Source organism: Salvelinus alpinus, chromosome 20 (genome assembly GCF_045679555.1).
Source record: "Salvelinus alpinus chromosome 20, SLU_Salpinus.1, whole genome shotgun sequence".
NCBI classification, from domain to species: domain Eukaryota; kingdom Metazoa; phylum Chordata; class Actinopteri; order Salmoniformes; family Salmonidae; genus Salvelinus; species Salvelinus alpinus.
In genome coordinates, this window is record NC_092105.1 from 41,480,431 (window position 1) to 41,494,978 (window position 14,548).

Below are 14,548 nucleotides of genomic sequence, written 5' to 3' on the forward strand. Positions count from 1 at the left end.
CACCATGGACAAGTCCTCGTGCGCTATTACTAGGCTACAGCATACAGTAGGCCACTCACAATTTGTTACAGAACGCTTTCATGTATTCAGTTTGAAATGGTAACGCTCAAGCTGTATATTAATGACATAACAAATACGATGGATGAAGTACATATTTCATTTATCGTGTACTTTGTACTTTATTTGTACTATGAACTCAAAGCTTTTTCATGAATATTCTGTCCATGGATGCTATACTGTACGTAAATAAAAACCACGTGGCTCCAACTCAAAGATGCAACTCATTGAGCACGTATTACATGCGCACTGAAGAGGACATACTGTACAGGTTTTCGAGATTGCCTGACTGATGTATGCTTTCTCAGCACTAAGAATGAACCTTACCCGAGGTGGCAGCGCTGTTCGCTAAGCCCCTAGGGGTAACGTCACTCCCCTGGCATATCAGCCCCTGTCCTCTAGTCGTCCACCACATCACCACAGAGAACGTCAAGATCGCATCCATCTTCAACTAGAAATGGTTTACAAACTACATCTGACCCAGGCAATCCTCCCCGATTCCGTGCGTATCGGCAAGGAGTCATTCAAATGCTCCGGTATGCATGCAGGCTAAAGCGTATTCTTGTGAATTTGGGAAAGGTCATTTAAAGTGGAAAGTACGTGTGCGTCGAGAAGGCTATGATTTGTGACAAAGGACATATAAAGAAGAGGAAGCTAGAACAGTAACTTCAGGTCTCATTGCGAAAGCGCCTTTATACAAGACCACGGAATAATCATGCCTGTTCGGAGAGGTCACGTTGCGCCACAAAATACCTTTCTTGGAATAATAATACGGAAATTCGAGGGACAGAGTAAGTATACCATCCCAAGTGTCATCATTTTAATCTAAAGTGTTATTCTTGGCATTGTGGCAGTCGTGTATATCAGTCTGTTTGGAAATGAAGTTACGTTTTAAAAACAGTTTGAACTTGTCCAATTGAGAATGGGGTTTGTTAATTGAAAGCAATTTGTTGGTGACAAATCAAGTGTCAATAATGTACTTTGTTGAGCTTTACTATATCTTTATTATCTATTACTATCTATTTACTATCTATTTAGTATCATTAGTGGTGGATGATTGATTTGAGCCTCCCCCTTACTATGTAAAGCGTTTTGGGTGTGTAGAAAATAAATATATTAGTCCAATCAATTATTATTATTATTTTTTTTATCTCCTATGCTCCTGTATGCTTCAAGTCAATCAAGAGTTGTTTCAAAAAGTCTAAAAAATGATTAAAAAATATATATCACCTTTGTAATAATAAAATCAAGTATTGGACTGTCTTCAGTTTACAAATACAGCAATGTTCAAAAACTCTCAAATTGTAATGTATTACCTCTAGACTGCTGTACATAAAGATTGGTTTGATAGCATTGTGTATTGTTTTTGTGTTCTTACAGATAGGAAATTTGTTATAGCCAATGCCCGGGTACAGAACTGTGCGATCATCTACTGTAATGACGGCTTCTGTGAGATGACCGGCTATTCCAGACCGGATGTCATGCAGAAGCCGTGCACCTGTGACTTCCTCCACGGCGATCACACGGACACACATGCCATCAGCCAGGTGGACCAGGCTCTGATGGGCTCAGAGGAGCGCAAGGTGGAAATCACATATCACCGCAAAGATGGTGAGTCAGTCAACCAGGCCAGCAACAGACAGAAGAGGTGGTGGTACGCACTAGGTGTGACAGGCTGCCTCTGAGAAACCATAAACTACAGTCCCACCACAAGACAGCCCCCTTAATCATTTCAAATGTGTCCCAAATGGCATCCTATTCTCTATGTAGTGCACTACTTTTGTACTTTTGACCAGAGACCTGTGGATTCTAGTGCGCCATATAGGGAATAGGCTGTCATTTGGGATGCTACCTGGTTTTGGTTAGCTGAGCTCTTAAATGTGGCTTTATCCTATTAGAGACACAGTCAGTGAACACAGTAGAGATGAGGTGACACAGTCTTGACAGGGCACTTGACAACGAGAAGTAATGAGAGCCTTTCTTTCCATCAAGTGTTTGTCTCCATTGACCTGCGTAATAAATGTCGCTATTCGTGCAGATGCTACTTTTCTGATCTTCTGTACAGTGGACCACTGTGCAGTAAACTGTGGCTGTTATGTGAGTATTTCGTCTATGACAAGATAATTATAATAATCCACAAGCCAATTCAAGGGTTGGGTATTTTTTTCTTGGAAAACAACATTTATAGGAAAGAACAAAAACAATCTATCCATAACAAATTGTGGAAAAACATTTCCTATCCATGTATGATGTGGATCTTCCCTTGGATTTACTGAAATATGCTATGTCTGGGAAATATTATATGTAGCTACCATCAGTTACAATTCCTGTCTTAAACCATAACTGATATCATCGTTCTGATTATGAGGTACGATGTCATGAGAGAGTTTCAGGGAATGTTATTATACTCTAAGCGAGGAAGCAAGCTAGACTAGGACAATGATCTCTGGCTTGATAAAAAGCATTTGCCATTGCATAATGGAGGTGTAATCAGTGGCTTGGCAGACAATACCAGAAGTCTGAACATGACAATGTATTAAGACCATGGCATATGAGAGGTATTAAAGTGACATTCAGCATCTAGCAGTATTAACCAGCAGATCATGTCAATTTCAGATGTATTTTATGTATGGCAGGTGTAAAATGGTAGTTTACTTCATCTTAGTCCTAGTTGTGACAAAGATACATGCAGCAGAGAGAGTGCATTTTGACTCTGACAAGGTTAACAGGGCTTGGTCAGCTGCCATGACACAATAGGGAGTAGTGTGTTACTTTCTGACAGAGGAATGGAAAGTGCTGTCTCAGTTCCCTCTGGTCTAGCGCACAGTTTGCTTAGACTCACCTTCCTGCCTCCAAGGCTGTTCTAGACTATTTTAATGAGGATACAAATAGCTCATAGCGATTCAATGCACAGTCTTGTTTCACAGTGAAAATAAATCAATGAATGTCTGCAGTATGTGAATACCATCCCACAAAATCTCTCAACAGTGGAGAGACAGCCAAGTCCAGCCACAATATGAACAAAACAATTAATTTAGTACCCAATGTACCATCATCAGACTGGAACTGTAAACATGTCACAGACCAGTGTTGTTTCCAAATAGTACCCTATTCCCTACACAGTGCACAAAATGTATGCACTATATTTCCAAAAATGTGGCATTTGGGATGCACACCAGCTTCACAGGTGGGCTTTTCTGTTTTCCTCTCAATTTGTTTCCTACACAAATTGGATTTAACTGTCGGTTCAGAGTTTTTCCCACAGAGATCCTATTAAATTACTGTCCTATTTCCTAATTTTATGTTTTTTCCTGACCACATGAACTGACCTGAAAAAACTCTGGGCTTTTCTCATTACCACACAAATACAAGGACAAGGAGTTGCCGTAACTGTACAGTATGTCTATGAGGCAATGTTATTCCGTCATATGCTCCAGGTCCTTGACTCCTCTGGCAAAACAAAACCAAAATACATCTCATTTTTCACTCCAAAAGCAGATGTTGTTTTTCCTCTTCTAGCCCTGTTTGACTGTTCTCGTGAGGACCTTCAGTCCTCTTTGGCTTCCATTTCCTTGGGCCACTGTGTTCCACATGGGTGGAGTGCTTTTTTAGCTAAACTCTAGACATGATATGAACTGTTTTCAGTACAGGCAGCAGTACTGCCGCCCTCTGTGAAGTCGCAGTGAATTAAAATGATGTTGATATTCAATGACACATCTACACATGTAATGCCACTAATATCATCTTCAGGCAGAGTGTTTTTTGGTCAGTATAACACCCATCCAAGTCAATGTGATGTCGCTCCCCTTTTCGGGGTATAGTATATGACGACAGGAAGTCAGGTTGAATTTTTTTTGTGCCTTGGCTCATGGCAGGTAGCCTAGCAGTTGAGTGTTGGGCCAGTAAACAAAAAATTGCTGGTTCCAATCCCCGAGCCGTCTAGGTGAAATAATTGTCGATGTGCCCTTGAGCAAGGCACTTAACCCTAATTGCTACTGTAAGTCGCTCTGGATTTATGTTCTGCTAAATGACTCAAATGTGAATGTAATCTTCTTCTCTTATGTGGTTAACTATACTGTGTACATAATGAAACATTTGCCTTGGCGCTTTGCAGCTCCCTAAACTGACTGTAGATGTACAGGAACATCCAGATAGTTCAATTTTTAATCTTCCTGAAGCAGCAGTCATCAGCCTAGACAGATTTCTGCTAATCACGTGGAAATCAGAGCCAGATGCTCCTCTAGTAAGTTGAAAATATATTTTTTGAATCCTGGAGAAAGAAAATTACACAAAATACTCTAGGGGGCTCTTTGAAAATGTACCACTATGAAGAGCAGAGTTTTAAAGGCACTTTAGTCACTGTGTGGTTCTGTATAAACTCAATGTGTCGATCATGGTTAATAAGGAATGGGAGCAGAGTAAAAGCCATAAGACACATTCAAATGGAATCATTACACTTGCTCTCCCGCCCCCCTTCCTGTGCCTCGAGACATGACTCTTAATACTCCTCTGAGGAGTCTAGAGTGAGTCGCGGAGCTCATGAATAAACATGTCAAGGATGGCACTGCAGTGAATAGGAGTGAGCAGCGTACAGCGTAAATGCATTATAGCGCTGTGGAAGGACACAATCCACAGGCTCCTGTAGATGGAACGCATATGCAAGCGTCATGACATCCTTGAGAGCAATGGCCCTATCGACACAAGCTCACTTCCTACAAATGAAAGCTGATGGACTGGAAAGTGTCTGTGTTTGTTGTCTCCTTGTTTGACCCCATTCTGAGCTATCAGAACCCCTGCAAACCAATAATAGTTTTTTGATTCTCAGTGGGTCATTTTGTAAAAGCCTATCGCATTTCACCTCGTGTAAATTACATTAGACACAAGAGGGGTGAGACAGTGTTGACAGCATACAAAAATAGTTGAGCATAAGGATGAATAAGCGATAGGTCCCGGCAGAGGAAATAGAGGATGTGTGTGTCTAATCAATATTAAATCATATGACTCACAACTCGGTGGTGTTAGACCTCAGGTGCTCTCTCCCTCGCTCTTACGCACCCTTACTGTCTAACGGGAAGCACTATCAAATGAATCATTGTCATGCAGAATTGTTAACATAAAACTGTAGATGGGAATAGTCGCGCTTATTAGCATCTCTTTTGGTTGACATACTGTCATGTTCCCACTCCGGCGGATCTTGAAATGCACCGTCAAGTGATTAAGAAAGCCCAGTGACATCATCATCAGCCACACATCTCCAGCTTTTTGACCTGAAGGAAGCAGAAAAGTTAAGCTGCTTATGCGTGTGCTTAGAAATTAAGGCAGAAGGACAATGAAGACCACAGTGAGGTACACGGCCAAAACCTTCGCCACAGGGCAATTGTATCTATTATCTAGGTGTTGAATAGTAAATGATTGCGAGAGCAGATAAATCCACAATCACAATGTCTTCGCTCTCAATGAAGATTCCCTAATCAATAAGGTAAATGCCTTCCTTTGCGGGGGCTTTGCAAAAACGATCCTATTCCGAGGGGTGTAATAATACTTAGTAACTGAATGAGTGTGAACAAAGGGAAGCTGACACTAAGCAGTGTGGTGGAGTTAAATGGATAATGGGAACAGTCCCAGCTTAGCTAGCCGTGTTGCTGAGGTATGTGTGTGGGTGCCTGATTTCAAAGGTAACTCCCCTTTGAGGAGCTGAAGGGATGTCTCCCCCCAAGGGCGGACTGGGACAATAATTCGCCACCGGCATTTTATCCACATCAGCCCACATCCTGACCCTACATACCCTACTTAGACACTGCTGTCACTGTGCTTCTTTTGGTTTCTGTCTGCCTGTCTGCTTAAGCCTTATACGTTATAAAAGCCAAGCAATTAGTTCTTGGCATATGTGTTCCCCTGAATCAACACCTAACCTAAGTGTTAATTACTATTTCAGGGCTTCAGATTAACATTTCCCCTTGGTATCCTTGCTGCCACTAACTTTTACAGTTGGTGGCACCAGCCCATGATTTGGTCAGACTCCACATCCTGAATAATCATCTTATAAAGTCATTTATGGTGCTTTATTATGAAGTGTAATACATAGAATATGGAGGTATTCATGAAATAAGTTGTTTCATCTAGCACATCCAATGAGGAATGCATGACTCAAGATATTTTGTGCAACCTAATCCAGTGATTGTCATGAATTTTGTGTTGCCAATTAGACTACAGTTGCTATATTTGACTTAATAGTTGTTTCGTTCAATAGAGATGAATTATGCACATCTTTATATGCACTAACTATCATAGGCTAGTTCATTTGGGGTTCTGCACCTGAGGAAGTACAGCGAGTGCAAATGTTATAAATAAATGAACGTGGAACAAAACAAGAAACACGAAAAGCGTACAGACATGAAACAGAAACAGAGTCAATTACACCTGAGGAAAGAACCAAGGGGAGGAAGTGAAATATACAGGGGAGGTAATCAGGAAGGTGATGGAGTCCAGGTGAATCTCATGAGGCGCAGGTGTGCGTAACGATGGTGGCAGGTGTGCGTAATAATCTTGCGACGTCTAGCGCCGGAGAGGGGGAGCGGCAGTACACGTGATGGTACACCCTACCTGACGTGTGGCTCTAGCCGCAGCACAACGCCGGCCAGAGGGACGGCCCCAAAGGACCAGGAACGGGCTGGTCGCTTCTGCTGAGGCGTGGAAACCTGACTAGCCGGCTGAGGCGCGGGAGCCTCGTAAGGCTCCCATGCCTCAGCAGAAGCGACCGGCTGTACGCTTTTCGTGTTTCTTGTTTCTTGTTTTGTTCCAAGTTTTTTTATTTATTACATTTGCACTCCCTGTACTTGCTTCCCGACTCCCAGTGTACACGTTACAGATACCTACAGAAAGCTGAGGCCCTCCTCTCTTCGACAAGGACAAGGGGATGAAACTTCCAAAGCTTTGATTTTCCCGCAATTGCATTTTGAAGTGTTATATGATCAGAACAACATTTTATTGCCAGCGCATGGGGGGGAGAGAAGAGTGGATCGCTCATACAGCAGAAAGCTACATCAAAACAGGCACAGGGGCAGGGCGCACACTTTTATTACAGGAATCATAAGGATAATGCACTTTACTGTTTGACCAAATCATGGTTTTGTCCGCTCCCCAAAAATAGGAAGTTTGAGTGAGGTGACAATGTAGAATAGAATGTGCTCTTTCTACGTTTAAAGTCACCCTTTTCATTGTTAGCAGAGTCAGAGCAGGTCTCTAGGCTGATGCAGCGTTTGACTTTGAATGGGAGTTTGCGTGACCTCAGCTCAGCCTATCAGAAAACCTGTAAAGCCCATCTTGGTAGGGGGACGACCATTGCCCACCCAGGCTCGTTATGGATTAGTATAACAGAGAAATTGAGCAAAAATCTTAACAGGCCCATGGGCTGCCGGACATGTCACCACATTTTATATTAAAACAAATATTTGTGTGTGTGTCAATTTCGACCAACCCACCCAACTAAAAAATGGTCCAGCCCATCTGCTAGAATTGCCAGATGGGGGGGGGGTACCACATTTGGCTGCTGCAGGAGACCAGGATAGCTGCGGTCAAAAGGAGGCGCATGCATTTTTTATTGATCTTTGCCTCTTTGGTTTCTCCCAGTATGTCTCAAAATGCATTGAGTGTTTTCCCCTCGTCAGAGTCAGGCATTTAGCAGATGGAAGCCAGTCTATCAGAGTAATGATTAAAACATGAAATGAAAACAGATCAGGTTTTAATTTGAGATCAGGTAACAGTAGTGCAGCTTCCTCCAGTCTGTTGTAGTCGCATCTCCAGGCAACTACATAAAGACTTCTCTGTGAGAACAAACTCGAAATGGAACTCTAATAGAATGTTAAATAAAACATAGAATTTATTTTGTGGTAGATTTCTTCAATAAATCAACCTTGGTTTATTCTCCAAAGATATAAATCCTGTTCTAGACCGGCTTGATGTAATTATCATCTGACAAAAAAGCCGATCAACACTGAATTGGTGGAGTCTTGGACAGCACATCAAGGACAAAATCCTTGCCTAGTCACCCTACATATCCACATATGAATTCCTATCTCCATCTCAAGGGGGCATTGTTGAATCCAATCCAATCCAATCCAATGGTCACCAAATCATCTGTTTTAGCTTCCAATGAGCTTTTGCCAGCTGATTAGCCATTCCAGCCCACTGGATGACAAATATCAGCTATCTAGCTAGCAAAATACTTACAGTATTGGAAGATACTGATGAAAGATGAAAGTAAGCTACGATGATTAGCTTGGAGCAGTCTCACTGAGGCGAGATATGGCCACATGGCCAAGAGACTCCAAACAAAGGGTTAGCATGCCTTCCCTCTCCTCCCCTTACATATTCCCCTCTTAATTGGCTATGCGTCAGTGCAGTTGTGTATGGCCTCAGCAACACAGCCCTGTAACAACCATGTCACAGTGTATTAGCAAGATAACCATGGAGAGTGTCACGTATAGCTTACACCATCTAGAACGGTTGTTTTTATGTCTAAATGTTATGATTCATAACATTTTTGTTTTTGAAGATCAGTGTTAAAAATATGTAATATGAGAATGCTTCTCCCTCATTGGACAAGCTACCATGCCAATTTAACCTTAAGAAGAGTCTGCTGAGCAAAATAACAAAACGTGTACGCTTATATCAATTTTGTTTTCATTATAACGTAGCATAAACACCCTATCTAGTGGGAGCACTAAAGATAATTCATTTAAGAGATGGACATGAAGTGCTACATATAACACTGTCCTAACCTCACTCTTCTGGATGCTTTCAGACTTCTCTTGCTCATAAAATGCTTCTTTACAGAGATGTACTTCAAGGCTGCCTGGACTATTGTTGACCAATTCCATGAGCAACAGCACTTAAGAAGAGCACTGTATGTGAACAGTTTAGTTTTTTGTTGTTGATTGCTGTGTTCTGCACATCAGGAGGAATTGGAAGATGCATTTCTTTTGTGGAATTAGTTTTGAGAGATTGATCGGCTTGGTTCTTGCAAGGGTCATCTGCTGAATCGTCAGGCAACGCAAGGAAGGAATGGTAACCGGGTGGACTATAAACCCAACAAGGACAACAAGAAGAGTTAGGACATAGACAAACAAACACAAAACCAACACAGGGCAAAAGAGTAAGGATTTCTGAGGGATTTCTGGAGGACATTTCAGGCCTTGATAAGAAAACAAGCATTCAGACGAGCAAACAAACAAGCAAAAGAACACTTGAAAATGAGGTGGGAAGATCCTAAACATCGAGAGAGTATCTTAATTTATGTGTAACGTGTTGTTTCATTGAAAAACACATTTAACATCTTTATTTGTATTATTCATAAAAGTGCATTGTTTAAACAGTGCATGTATCTCTATAGGTGCATTATTTAAATAAGTTATTTCATCAAGAGGCACAAGCACCTCATTCTAGAGCAGAGTGCATTGTTTAAAGAGGTCACAAGGGGGATGAAGATTGACTCATTTTCTAAGCATTGTTTCAGAGACCTTGCCATCACGTGTCCTGAGAATGGGTCGTGGACATTCTAATCAATAATGAGGAGAGACAAGGTCAATCACCAATCAGGATATTACCTTTGTTCAAAATGTATTAATATGGAAGGGATAGAGTAATAACGATGGCCGGTTGACCCAACATGGTGACTGTTGGATTGAGAGCCCCGACACAAAGGATACAAAGATATTTTATAGAAAAGATACACCCCCTTAGTCCACATGACAAACAACAGATGTGTGGAATTGGTCACAAGGTTATGAATCGTATGAAAGAAATGACTGTTCACATTGTGTGGAAACCACGGTCTGGCCCCCAAAACAAGGTTCCCCTCATCATTATCCATACCCGAGTCACCTCCATCCTGGTACCTCCCAGTACACAAACACCAACTCATTCTCTGGAATGCGGGCTCCGAGAGACAACAAGACCATTATCAATCAGTTGCTAGAGTTAAATCTCAGAAGCTCCTCTCAGTTCACACAGACACAATAGAGTTCTAAGAACCCGATTCTGTTTACATTTAACATTTACATTTAAGTCATTTAGCAGACGCTCTTATCCAGAGCGACTTACAAATTGGTGCATTCACCTTATGATATCCAGTGGAACAACCACTTTACAATAGTGCATCTAACTCTTTTAAGGGGGGGGGGGGGTTAGAAGGATTACTTTATCCTATCCTAGGTATTCCTTAAAGAGGTGGGGTTTCAGGTGTCTCCGGAAGGTGGTGATTGACTCCGCTGACCTGGCGTCGTGAGGGAGTTTGTTCCACCATTGGGGTGCCAGAGCAGCGAACAGTTTTGACTGGGCTGAGCGGGAACTGTACTTCCTCAGAGGTAGGGAGGCGAGCAGGCCAGAGGTGGATGAACGCAGTGCCCTTGTTTGGGTGTAGGGCCTGATCAGAGCCTGAAGGTACGGAGGTGCCGTTCCCCTCACAGCTCCGTAGGCAAGCACCATGGTCTTGTAACGGATGCGAGCTTCAACTGGAAGCCAGTGGAGAGAGCGGAGGAGCGGGGTGACGTGAGAGAACTTGGGAAAGTTGAACACCAGACGGGCTGCGGCGTTCTGGATGAGTTGTAGGGGTTTAATGGCACAGGCAGGGAGCCCAGCCAACAGCGAGTTGCAGTAATCCAGACGGGAGATGACAAGTGCCTGGATTAGGACCTGCGCCGCTTCCTGCGTGAGGCAGGGTCGTACTCTGCGAATGTTGTAGAGCATGAACCTACAGGAACGGGTCACCGCCTTGATGTTAGTTGAGAACGACAGGGTGTTGTCCAGGATCACGCCAAGGTTCTTAGCACTCTGGGAGGAGGACACAATGGAGTTGTCAACCGTGATGGCGAGATCATGGAACGGGCAGTCCTTCCCCGGGAGGAAGAGCAGCTCCGTCTTGCCGAGGTTCAGCTTGAGGTGGTGATCCGTCATCCACACTGATATGTCTGCCAGACATGCAGAGATGCGATTCACCACCTGGTTATCAGAGGGGGGAAAGGAGAAGATTAATTGTGTGTCGTCTGCATAGCAATGATAGGAGAGACCATGTGAGGATATGACAGAGCCAAGTGACTTGGTGTATAGCGAGAATAGGAGAGGGCCTAGAACAGAGCCCTGGGGGACACCAGTGGTGAGAGCACGTGGTGCGGAGACAGATTCTCGCCACGCCACCTGGTAGGAGTGACCTGTCAGGTAGGACGCAATCCAAGCGTGGGCCGCGCCGGAGATGCCCAGCTCGGAGAGGGTGGAGAGGAGGATCTGATGGTTCACAGTATCAAAGGCAGCCGATAGGTCTAGAAGGATGAGAGCAGAGGAGAGAGAGTTAGCTTTAGCAGTGCGGAGCGCCTCCGTGACACAGAGAAGAGCAGTCTCAGTTGAATGACTAGTCTTGAAACCTGACTGATTTGGATCAAGAAGGTCATTCTGAGAGAGATAGCAGGAGAGCTGGCCAAGGACGGCACGTTCAAGAGTTTTGGAGAGAAAAGAAAGAAGGGATACTGGTCTGTAGTTGTTGACATCGGAGGGATCGAGTGTAGGTTTTTTCAGAAGGGGTGCAACTCTCGCTCTCTTGAAGACGGAAGGGACGTAGCCAGCGGTCAAGGATGAGTTGATGAGCGAGGTGAGGTAAGGGAGAAGGTCTCCGGAAATGGTCTGGAGAAGAGAGGAGGGGATAGGGTCAAGCGGGCAGGTTGTTGGGCGGCCGGCCGTCACAAGACGCGAGATTTCATCTGGAGAGAGAGGGGAGAAAGAGGTCAAAGCACAGGGTAGGGCAGTGTGAGCAGAACCAGCGGTGTCGTTTGACTTAGCAAACGAGGATCGGATGTCGTCGACCTTCTTTTCAAAATGGTTGACGAAGTCATCAGCAGAGAGGGAGGAGGGGGGAGGAGGGGGAGGAGGATTCAGGAGGGAGGAGAAGGTGGCAAAGAGCTTCCTGTTGCATAAAACAACCATTTGATGCAATAACAGTATTATAACATAATCTTGTAATTTCTCCACGAAAATGTTACAAAAAATAAATGAAAAAATAAATTTCTAAGAGAATCCCCAGAGACTCAGAGGGACTCAGAGGGAAGAAAATAGAAGACCTTCTGTTCACCAGTACACAGATGATCCTAATGCTTGGCACACAGCTCTCCAAAATACCAATAATTAACTTAAAATGTCAGAAAACAGAACAATAAACAACTCTACATTGATTCCACCCCCAAATGTAACATTAACCTATTTAATCCCATCGGTCACAATAGTGACCGTAAAAAACATTTTCAGATATAAGGCTCTAAAAATGTTACTGAATGATGTATCAATGCATTTCCAGCAAATATTGAAATATTAAAGGGTCTCAATGAAAGATGTGCAGTGTCACATGTTTAGTGTGAATTGTCACATGACCAGAGCTGTTCCTGGTTACTTCTTCCTGGTTGCACCATGAGAAGAGGATGGCTGCATCAAAGCTCCCAAACAGAAGGTTAGTAAAGTATGTTAACATAAAGTTAGGACAAAGGTTTTTGGTACACATCATCTTTAGGGTGTCTAGTATTGATATATGCATTTGCAATTACTCAACTTTGTTCAGTGTGGTCATAGAATGTGTAAACATGTTGACGGCAACAATAGTGACCGGCGGGATAACACAGTGCATCTAGGTATACACATAGTTATACACATACATAGTTATTGTTTTACCTAACTTTCTACTCTGTTCTTTCTTTTAGTGTCACTTTGAGTCAAGTTCTGGATATGTTGATCTAGGTGACTGCCCAGACAAGGCATGCAACATTGCAGTTATCCCTCAAAATGAGAAAGATGCTATCCTGAGTGATTGTGATAGCGATGGGTCAGATATGGACTATGGACAGGCCATTTGCCAGCCAGGCTGTTGAATGCATATGCTGAACCTATGCAAACATATCATGATGGGAACAACGTTATCAGTGATGATGACCTACCCCTCACCACCCCCCCATCCACAACCTCCCCCACCCCCCTCCATTGTTGATAATGAAGAGCCAAGGGTCTCTACAAGCCATAGGGGTCAGCCAGAAGAGCCAAGGGAAAAGCTACAGGTGGTCAAAAATAAAGATTGAGCGTTCAAACAATCGAAGAGGCCTGCCACTGATGTGATTCCAAAACACATAGTATACAGCCCAAATATGCAAAAGTTTGGCACGAAACCACTGAGCCACGGAAGGAGATCTTTACTGGCTGCTACTGTTGAAGATCAGGCAAGATATGACAAAGCTTCTCACTGGCCAATCAACACGATGCACCGGTTCCAGAGAAGTCGTCATTGTGACAAACGTACTACCTATGCATGCGAGAAATGCAAAGCGCCACTGCACATTGAGTGCTTCAAGATATACCATGGACAGTAGAAAAGGAGATAAGACCGAATGAAAAAGGGCTGAAAAAGACAAAAGAAAAATAGAAAAGTTGATAAAGGGTGAGGAGCAGTACAACTGACTCTAGGAAGAAAAGAAAAGTTGACGAAAAAGACAATCAAAATGACTGAAATGTTTTTGGAACAGAAGGTCAGTTTATTCAAGACATCCTGTATGACAGTAGGTCTGACTGATTGTAGTTCAAAACAGTGATGCACAAACTAATCGTGCACTTGGTTCTGAAGCTCTATGATATATATGTATATATAAGCACTCATTGTGCAGTGGCGCTTTTCAAATATATATATATATATATATATATATATATATATATATATATATATATATATATATATTTGTATTTTGTTCAGTGTAGGCCTCTACTTGAATGCATATTCTACAGGCTACCTCTATCCTGAATGTTACCTTTATGTTCAGTGGGAATGAATCACATGACTGCTATACAGGTGTTAGTGAATGTTGCACTAAAATGTCACAATGACAATGTTACAATGAATATTGCACTAAAGTACAAGTTCAACTGTTACAATAAAGTTACAATTTTAATGTTTCAATGCATATTGAACTAAAGTAACAATGTTGAAATACGTTGATGGTTGTTGTCTTTTTGTCTTTGCTCTCAGTATTCATATCTTGTTGTATAAGGGTTTTTGATGTATAAAATAGTCACACTAGAATGTGACGGGGAATTCTAGTGGCAATGCTGGGGACTGCCAGTGACAGAGTTTTAAATGTGTTAATAACTGGGTTGGGATATATAAGAACTTTGATAACTGCATAGGAGAAATATGTTAATTCAATATACGTAACATTATCCCACCGGTCACAATTGTGACCCACCATAAAAGACACTTTTTCACTTACTTTTCCATTAAAATTTAAAAAAAGAATGATTGATTACTTCAAAGGGTTACTAATGACACTTGATTTGGATATTTTAATGTCTGGGAAAAATTCGGGATTAAATGGGTTAATATTTATTATAACGGCACTGTGATGTTCAAGGTTCAGAGGCCAGCCTGGATCAATTTGTCCGCTACTTTGACCAAATACAAAACCTCTTGTTG

General features: G+C 42.5%; 1 protein-coding gene and 1 long non-coding RNA gene across 2 annotated transcripts in view; both read left to right on the forward strand.

Moving 5' to 3' along the window:
- The first annotated feature begins 394 nt into the window (after positions 1–394).
- LOC139546903 (voltage-gated inwardly rectifying potassium channel KCNH7-like) overlaps positions 395–14,548 on the forward strand; it is a 118,685-nt gene continuing 104,531 nt past the window's right edge. The window contains exons 1-2 of the mRNA XM_071355832.1: positions 395–848; positions 1,438–1,668. Coding sequence (XP_071211933.1) covers positions 773–848; positions 1,438–1,668 — 307 coding nt within the window. The 5' untranslated portion in view covers positions 395–772. The remainder of the gene's footprint in view (positions 849–1,437; positions 1,669–14,548) is intronic.
- LOC139546904 (uncharacterized) lies at positions 12,507–13,578 on the forward strand. Its single transcript, XR_011669280.1, has 2 exons — positions 12,507–12,547; positions 12,795–13,578. It is a non-coding gene; the product is annotated as an uncharacterized lncRNA (long non-coding RNA).